At 43.0% G+C, this 9,401-nt stretch overlaps 1 protein-coding gene across 4 annotated transcripts in view; it reads right to left on the bottom strand.

Annotated features, from left to right (window-relative positions):
* Positions 1–673: 673 nt before the first annotated feature.
* LOC148017457 (protein ALWAYS EARLY 3-like) overlaps positions 674–9,401 on the bottom strand; it is a 94,377-nt gene continuing 85,649 nt past the window's right edge. For 3 of the 4 annotated variants that reach the window (XM_087663554.1, XM_087663557.1, XM_087663558.1), the window contains 7 exons: positions 5,973–6,151; positions 5,604–5,886; positions 4,682–4,927; positions 4,430–4,597; positions 2,575–2,715; positions 2,012–2,500; positions 674–1,819 (listed from right to left, as the gene is read on the bottom strand). In XM_087663554.1, the coding sequence (XP_087519680.1) occupies positions 1,619–1,819; positions 2,012–2,500; positions 2,575–2,715; positions 4,430–4,597; positions 4,682–4,927; positions 5,604–5,886; positions 5,973–6,151 (1,707 nt within the window). In that variant the 3' untranslated portion in view covers positions 674–1,618. The remainder of the gene's footprint in view (positions 1,820–2,011; positions 2,501–2,574; positions 2,716–4,429; positions 4,598–4,681; positions 4,928–5,603; positions 5,887–5,972; positions 6,152–9,401) is intronic. The other variant, XM_087663555.1, reaches the window with a different exon arrangement.

The raw sequence follows: 9,401 nt of genomic DNA, 5'->3' as shown, positions 1-9,401 counted from the left end.
TCACGAAGTTGTGCTTTGGAAGAAAAGTGCCTATCAAAAGATCGCGCTATCCTCCAGTTTCTTCTCAGTGGCACTTTCTGGCAAAAAGAACGAAAAGGGCAAGCCACAACAAAATTTAACATACCATTCACTGGATCTTCTAGTGAATAATACATGTAGATTGGTAGTTCCTGCATGGAAAAAAATCAATAAACACTTTGAGGTTCTTGTACACTGGTCTGCTCAGGTTGTTGAAGGCTAACTTTTTATGCACCCAAAGCCTTGGACCGTTTCGTATTTTGACTGTTAACCGTGTCCAAAACCTGAAACAGTAAAACACAACTTGATAAGCCACCTAAAGGGCTTGATTTTTCTGCAGACAAGACCAGATTTTGTATAAACTGCTTTTATCCTGGTTTCAAACCTCCAAGAATCAAGACGATTAGCATTCTAACAAAACTTCACGGCTTGCAGTTGACATCTTAGACAAGCGGGCCAAAAAAAAAAGGAGTAAAATACAAGGTTGCTTTGTCAAGAGATTAAAAACTGTAAGTTGCAGTTGGGAAATTGCATTGTATGCAGATCCCAAGCAACCAAAATTGAAAACACTCTAATTTATAGTATGAGCTCAATAGATGATACTTTCGCCTTCAGAAATGAGTTACTCATTTCGCCATTCCCATGGCATAAGGCATAAGGCAAATTGGTTTTCCAATTAGAGAGCAAATCAAGTTGTGCCAACTGGGTTCAGGCTACCCTGCTGTGCAAGTCCATGGCCATAGATGGCATAAACAGAGGTGAAGAAAAATACAAATTCAGTTCCAGGCAGATGCAACACCACTTTGATTGTATTCTTCCATTCCTAGCTTTGGTTGCTTGATACATTTTAGTCATCATATGCCCCGATGGAGAACAAATCAGCCAAAAATTGCATTCATAGCAGATGCTTGAGGATAAATAAGCAATAGTCAGCTGTATACCAGCAATCTTACATATAGCATCATTCTTGTTTGTGCATTTATCGTACATCTTTTTTGCCTTCACATACACACTGGCTTTGCAGCACTTCTTAAAGCTTGGGTCTGTTGTTTGCCTCGACATATGCATACACGCTCCAGAGGTTTCTGCTTGTGAATGGATGAATGACGTTTTTTGATCAAGCCATACAAGACAAAATGAAACATGCCACCACCTGATAGTACATTATATACAGTGGATAACCCAGACTGAGCCTTTTTCTAGGTCATCCTTAACCCCAAAAAAGTATATAACAAGATTCCACAGAAGCAACCAAACTTCTGAAGACGAGATAATAACCATCGTCTTCTTTGGCTGCAAAGAAGCACTGCCTGGCATCTCAATGTGTGTCAGCACTCTGCACTTATAAATAGGGCAAGCCTGTGTTCCCATTTTACATCATATAGTAGCCTTGCAATAATGTGCCTCTAACAGACAGATAGCCTTCTACCTGCCATAACATTAGCGGCTAGCCAATATATTCGTACAGTTCAACCCTGACCAACCAAAAGCAGATTCTTGTGATGACCTTGGAATACAATGCAATCCCATATAACATTTTTCAGATTTTCTCATGTGGGAACTCTCATCCAGCAATGGTCATAATGCCATTGATGGCATCTTAATTTGGAGTAGAAGGGCACTCAACAGCAAGACACTGAGTTGGAATCAGTGCAATCATTTGGGTCTTCAGAAGGCTGGCATAATGCTGAATCTCGGCATATATGGGGTAATTCTGAGAACTGCAAGGTTGCAAACTTGCCAAAACTGAATCAAAAGCCATTGCTATTTCAGCAGGAGGAAACTGTGTTTGTGTAAAAGCCTGTAAAACCATGAGAAATGAAATTAAGATTATCGATTGCTACAGGCAACCCTCATAATATGAAGCCTTTGAAGTCAGTACATAAAGCCTTTTTGTAATATAACAATATCAAATAGGTACAGGCTATGCAAGAACACATGTGGAGGTTTTGCTGCAGTAAGACACTACCATTAAAAACTAGGGTAACTTTACCTGCACCATGAGCAATGTCGCAACACAGGTAGACATAAGTTCAGTTGGGAATATCATGTCCTTTCCATTGTTACATGCTGCGCTTGTAACATTCTCTCTTGAGACATGATCTGCATTTGCAGAATCTCCAAAAGCTTGGGTGACTGGGCAAAGTGCTCCTCCTACTGACCCATCTACCCTGGCTTCATCTGCTTGAGGGACTGCTATGTTCATTTTAGGTAACATACTCAAAGCATTTCCAATTTTCAACAGGGCATCTTCTCCCTCTTTTAGGCAGAAGATCGCTTCCACAGCAGTGCTAACCATCAGTTTGGCCTGCTGTTTGGCATGCAAAGCCACCTCCCTGACAAGTGGAAATTGCTCCAATGCATATGAATTGCTATCCGGCCCATTTGAATTCATGTAGCCAGGCTGAGCTGATGGCCGATGCCAAGATCGTACTGCTTGATACTTGTTGCGTTGTTGTAACTGCATAAGTGCTCCACACACCTGAAAAGGCTAGTTAATACTCCCAATTTACTTTCTCCTATTGTGAAATAGGTCAATTAAATGTTTGTAAATACCTGCTCATTTATATCTTTCAGCTGCAGAAGCAATGTGGCATAATGCTTTTGAAACATATCTGACCTGCGCACAGATTCACCATCCTTCTTACTAGAATCAACATCATCATTCATATTGCGTATTTCCAGAAGAACAGCCTCCTGCAAGCAACTTGACTGTTACAAGACATTCAAGGAAGTGTTCTGCCTTTAAAGACTGCTCCGATGCTTCCTCTATATACCAAAAAGTGTCTTAAAACAGAATAGAAAACTTGCTTCAGAAAACAACTGCACACATCAAGAAATCCAATCAAACAAAATATAAACAAAACCAGCTAAGGACAGCTTCAATGCTCGACAGATAAATTTTATCTAGAACAAGAGAACCTTTTTTTTGAGAGAGAAGAAAGAAGAATCTATTAATAAATAACCCTCACCACAATCTACCCCAAGGCAAAATACAAAGTATAAAACAGCCCTGTAAGCGACATCCATACCAAAAAAATACAAGGGAAGTCTATTGCAAGGCCTGAATGAATAACTAGTCAGAGGTGTATAGTGCCAAAATATATGGGGCTGACAATTGAAGAAAGTGCCAGAGTCCCAGGTCCTGAGAAAAGCCCCTCTCCTCCTCATAAAACAAGAGAACCTACGCTAGCTGAGGATCAGGATGATGGCTCACAATGCTTGATCAGACAAAGTTTATCTAGAGCAAGAGACAGCTACAGTGCTTGATTAGATAAAGTGTGTCTAGAACAATGGAACCTAGGCGAGCTGAGGATCAGAGTACTGGAACACAATAACAGGAGATTGTAAATGGATCCAGACCCGATTACTTCCACAATGGATGGAGATATTGGGAACATCAGAGGTTGCCTCTACACAGTGAGACCTATGGTATTGGATAACGAATGATCCTTTCCCCAACAAACCTTGTGATGTCTTTTTCTTTGGATATACCACTTCGTTGGGGAGGAGGATCCAAATGAGTAGAATCAGAGTGGTGCCAGCTACTACCCAAGGCATTGGAATAGACAGGCCATTTGCACCCTCCCTAGCTCACTTTTGGAGGAGATTGGACAGCATCTTCAAACCCAGGTAGCAGGAACTTCTCACTCTGCCTTTGGTTACTAGCACAGAGGAGCCTAGCACCTGGGACATGGCACACTAAGACATTCCCAATAGCTTCTGCCACATACAGAGAGCCAAAACAGACATAGAGGCACTACTTATGGGATTGCCCCAAGGCTCAAAGATGTAGAGGGGAGCCCTCAGGATGGTCTATGATAGTGACTTGAAGACCAGTAGCTTCACTCACGGACACAGGCCCTATATGTGGATATGAAGAACTTCAAGGGAAAAGCTCCTTCCTTATCTCTGGAGAGCACCTAAGCATGATTCCTATTCCAGACTTTTAGCAAATCGAGTGGACTGAGGAACACTGCCTCATGAAAGTTGATTTCTAGTGTCATTATTGGTTCATTTGGACAATAAGATGTAGTGATGCCTGCAATTACATCCTCACAATTTGGACAGAGATCATCCAAATGCTGCATAGGAGATGGGATTCTAGAGAGATGGCAAGGTGGCTCTGAGCACATGAGATGCTTTTCTTCTTAGCCGGGATTCTGGCACCTTCCTCCATTTAGAGTCGCATATGGTTCAGGATTACAAACAAACTGATTGGCTGTTCATTCAGCCCTTGTATTATAAACTTTTATATTGTTTCTTGATGTGTCATTAAAACCACGAACATGCCTTAATTTTATACATTTACCTCAGGAAGGTTTTCTAAAGTTCTAATTAATAGATTTCTCTTTTCATGATGTGAAAAAATATAAACTGCAAAAGTAATATTGGGGCAACCATTATTTACCTTCTTATCCAGAGCTCGAGTCAGATCTGCTAGGACCCTAACATCTGCTTCCCTAGCTTGTACATGAGCCATTGTGCTTTGCTGGTTCTGCATAGCTGCTTGTGCTGCAGCAACAGCTTCATTTGCTGCTGCCTTGACTTGAATAACAGAATCAACGGTATCAGCTGCCTGCCAAAAGATGATAAAAGACTTGAGAGTAATCATGAAGAACAGATGCTATGATAATTGTAGGAACTCTGTTCAAAAGCTCACCTGTGCTTGCTTACAAAGTGCATTCAAAAAATAATTTGAGGAAGAGCCTAAACCAGATAAAGCTGAAACACTTTCAGTCCTTTCAATTGAAGAAGCCCTTGCTGCATTGCTAGCGTTTGCTGTAACCAAGGTTTTAACACCGTCCTTGGAATCATCATTCGTTTGACCAATACCCTCTTGAAGGTTTTTCCGCAATGACATATCTGACAAATTCTCCAGGGTATTCGCAGGCATGCAGTCAATATCCTATTCCCAAGCCACAACCAGAAGGCTTAAAAGAATAAGACCAATACCCACAATATTTTTCATGTTCATTACACGAAACTCAAAATATTTAAAGATATGAACCTCCCATGCAAGACTCAATTTTTACTAATAGAGACCTTTCTCTAAAGAAATAATACCTCTAAGTTACATGATACCACTCTACATACTTCCCTGTGCTTGAAGCTTCTGTTAGTGAATCATTTATTCACCTTACTGCACAGTTGTGAGCACACCCACATGTGTGCATGCACGCGCACATGTGCATGTGCACGCGCGCCCATGCGTGTGTGTGAGACAGAACCCTTCCCCTTTCACAATGGCAATACTACAAATCTCTTCCAAGGCTACTATAATAGTTTGAAAACCCACTGTGACTTACTTGATATGTTGAGCTCTTTCATTCAAACCAGCAATTTCATCGAAAGAGCTCAACATCCCAGTAATTTCATCTCTTTCAATCTTCAGGTAGCACAAAAAGGTTATATTACTACTTGATTCATTAGGATGGTACACTGTCTTCATATTTCAGATGTAATGAGCAAAGGAAAAACATGAGTTACAACATAAGCTAAAGCTAGGACAATTATAAAGAACCTAAAAATCCCCAACATGCTGCAGCTTCCACTTATAAATGGACAAAGAATTTAAAACTTACAGCAACCAATTCCACACCCATTTCGGGCCTGTCAAATTGAACCCTGCATTTGTTCCAATCAACTGTAAGTATACTCCCATCATATATTTCTTTTGTCCTAGGATGCCGTGCAATCACGCGCTGGCCCACTGTAAGTGGTCTAGGAAGATCAGTAGGCAGACCATCACGATGCCCGGTTCGAACCTCTTGATAATGCTTGCGAACTGAATCCCTGTATCTTTCAAGCTTCTCTCTTTCTTCTTGTAGAAACCTCTTTGACAATCGACGAGGTTTTCCAAGAGATCTACACGATAAAAAAGTATCTTATTTTCTTCCTTTCTGGGTTCACAAAAACAAGTAAACAGATTGAAAATTCGAGCAGGGTAGTACCCACGAATAACACCCCATTCAGCTCGTGTAAGCCTTGGCACATGCCCTAAACCAGCATGGTTCAGATATTCAACAAATTCATTCCTTGAAAACCATGGAACATCAATGGCACTGTAAAACCATTCATATACACACCATCGCCGAACCTTCTCTGAAGAGAGGCAATGAACAAGCCTAACCTGTTCAACAAAAAAGAAAGAGTCAATGAAAAATATTCCAAAATACCTTACATTAAGTGGATTCTTAGGCTACAAATTGTGAAGAGCTAAACAAGTACACCAAACCTGTTCTGTTCAAAACAAAACTGCTTCCAGGTATGGCTGCGTGTGCATGTATGTGCATGCACGCATGTGTGTGTACAAAAGCCAAATCAGCCTATGAGACAAAAATAGATACATTTGGAATCAAGGGAACTATCATATTTCCCATGAGATAAAGAAGCCATAATCAAAGAGAAAACATCCAGCTAGGAAAGAAGAAATACGTAGAGGACTAAAAATAATAGGGATCTGATACAATGTGGGACTGATATGACATGCTCTAGGGAAAAAACGGAACATCAATCTTCTCAACAGAAGGGGAAGCACAACAACAACAGCAAGGACGAGAGGACCAAGCAAGACAAAGCCAAGGAGTCTACTTGTCACATTTGTGGCAAGACAAGTGATTAGAAGGACTGCCATGACGAGGACAAGCGGGACACCAAGAAGGACAAATCTACGAAGGATTAAGGTGCAGTGGCTGCTCCTTCATCAATTGCCTTTCTCTATTTGGAGGTGATTGAGGATTCGCAACCAACAACTACTGATGTAGCAATGGTAGCTTCACATTCTTGTGAGTGGATGGTGGACAATGGTGCTTCCTGCCACGCGACTTCTACAGATGTTGCCCATATGCATCCGATGCATGGGGAAATTCCCATTGGTGACAGCTCTTGGATCCCTCTCAAAGGTGGCATGCAACTAATTCCATGTGGGCATGGTGGTGCTCACACATCAGAAGTTCTCTATGTGCCAAGTCTAGATTACCACCTTCTTTCCATGAGCAAGATTCGTGCCCTTGGCCTTGTGGTCAAGTTCGATAAGGACTTTGGAGTCCTTGGTTGATGCAGATTCAAGACATGTTCTTTAAGCAAGTCATGAGGAGAATGGAGACTACAAGGTGCAGACTTCTTCAGCCTTTACTTCTCCTTCTCTTTCTTCCCTGACACAGATCAAGCTTTCGCATGCTCGATCCAACCACCTCAATTACGAGAACCTTTGGAAGGCGGCTCATGGATAACTTGTACGTGGATTGCCAAAGATTGGGGTGAGCCACCCACAATGCGTCTTACATTTGTGGCAAGCAAAATAGAGATGCGATTCTCAACAAAGCTTCATATAGGGCAAAGGAGGCCTTGAAGCTTGTTTCAATAGACTTACATGGACCAATAAGGACGGAGTCCCTTAAGGGGAATTTATACTTTATGCTCATTGTTGATGATTTAGCAAGATGACGTTGGCATATTTCTTGGATCTGAAGCATAGAGACAGGGAACGCCCGTTCCAGCAAATAGGAACGGATTAACGCGTTCCGAGGGGTTCGGGCCAAGGAAACGCAAGCGAAACGTTCCAGCCCATTTCCTGGCCCGTTCCCTCCCGTTCCAGTCTGTTCCCTGGCCGTTCCAGGTCCATTCCCTGTCTGGAACGGCCGTTCCAGCTCAAGAGCTTTTTAATTTTTTTAATTTTTAACTTTTAAGTTTCTTTTTGTTGTCGTTGCCCGCGCTGTCTCGAACTGCCCGCGTGTCGCCCGTTTCGCGCCCTCTGACTGTCGCCCATTTCGCCTGCGCCCGTCTGTCCGTCGCCCGCGATGTCGCTCATTTCACCTACGTCGCCCGTTTCGCCTACGTCGCTGCACTCCCGCCCAGTCTACCTGCCGACTGTCCCCGCCCACTCTGCCTGCTCCGCCTGCCCTGCCGACTGTCCCCGCCCACTTCGCCTGCTCCACCTGCCCTTCCGACTGTCCCGCCGACTATCTCGCTTGCCCCGCCTGCCCCCACTGCCTAGGCCCTACTCCCACCTGCTCTTGGGACTCGTCTACCTCTCCTGCCTGCCTGGCCCGCCTCTCTTGCCTGGCGTGACTTCTCCCCGGGATCAGGTGAAGTCTCAAGGTCCGAGGATCATTATCTCGATTCTCAAATTTGTCATTGTCCCAAATTTGGGAGCTGAAAATGCGCTAAATTTTGGGGCATTTTCAGCAAGGAATTGCAGGCTGGAATGCCCCAAAATTGGGGCATTTTGAGTCTGTCATTGCCCCAAGTTTGGGAGCTGAAAATACTCCAAATTTTGGGGCATTTTCAGCAAGGGAATGTTCAATGCAAGCTAGAATGCCCCAAATTTGTGGCATTTTCAGTAAAAGGAATGCAGGCTGAAATAGCACCAAAGTTCTGGCATTTTTAGCATTGCTAAAAATTTAACACACACATGTTGAAATTTTGGCTGCAAATTTCTGCAATTTTATTGAGCTTTACTGATTATTTGTCACTTTTATATAGATGGCAGCATTGACATCTATGGGATCTTCATCATCCTCAGCAGGTACTTCGTCAACAACTGGACGAAGTCGAAGCACTACTTGGTCATGGTGGGATGAGGTAGATGCAGGGGTGCCATTGAGAGGTGGAGGGGCTTGCCCTTAGAAATGCAAACTTTGCCCTTATGCTCGCACTAGTGGGGCTGATAAAGTGAGAGCCCATCTTCTACATGAGGAGGGGAAAGAGGTGTGTTTTTGCACCAATGTATCAATTGAGAAAAGGCAGGAGCTACTTGACTGCATAGCCACATCTATGGGGAATTCACATGCCAAGAGGACGCCAAATATAGCAGCGGATCCAACAACATGGACTCCAAGACCAGCAGGGCATGGTGCTTCATGCAGAAGACCACCAGGATTAGTGGCTACGCAGCCTTCTCATGGGCCATCAATGGCAACAGGTCGTGGTGCTAAACAGAGTTCATTGCACACTTCATGGGAACCAAAGAAAAAAGAGGAAACAGATGCAGTAGTGGCACGCTTTTTTTACCATGACCATATTGCATTCAAATCAGCCAAGTCACCTTATTTTTTAAATATGGTGACAAAGATTGCAGAGTATGGACCCACATATAAGCCCCCTTCATCAAAAACTATCAGGACTACATTGCTTCAAAAGGAGAAAGTAGCCATAGAGATTGCAACACCAAATATTCGCAATCAATGGGCAAGAAATGGAGTGACATTGATAGCAGATGGATGAAGTGACACACGCCATAGGTCCATACATGGTGTTAATGCATATTCTCGTGGAGATGTATACTTCATTGGTAGTCATGATGCTTCAGAGACTGGAAAGAGTGCAGATGTATTGGCATCCGAGTGGTGCGAGGCAGTGCAGGCTGTTGGGGCAAAAAA

The sequence above is a fragment of the Lygodium microphyllum genome, chromosome 22, assembly GCF_053477565.2.
Source record: "Lygodium microphyllum isolate KBCC chromosome 22, Lygodium_microphyllum_v1.1.10, whole genome shotgun sequence".
NCBI classification, from domain to species: domain Eukaryota; kingdom Viridiplantae; phylum Streptophyta; class Polypodiopsida; order Schizaeales; family Lygodiaceae; genus Lygodium; species Lygodium microphyllum.
The sequence above is the reverse complement of the archived record's forward strand: the minus strand, read 5'-3'. Positions and strand labels throughout refer to the sequence as shown.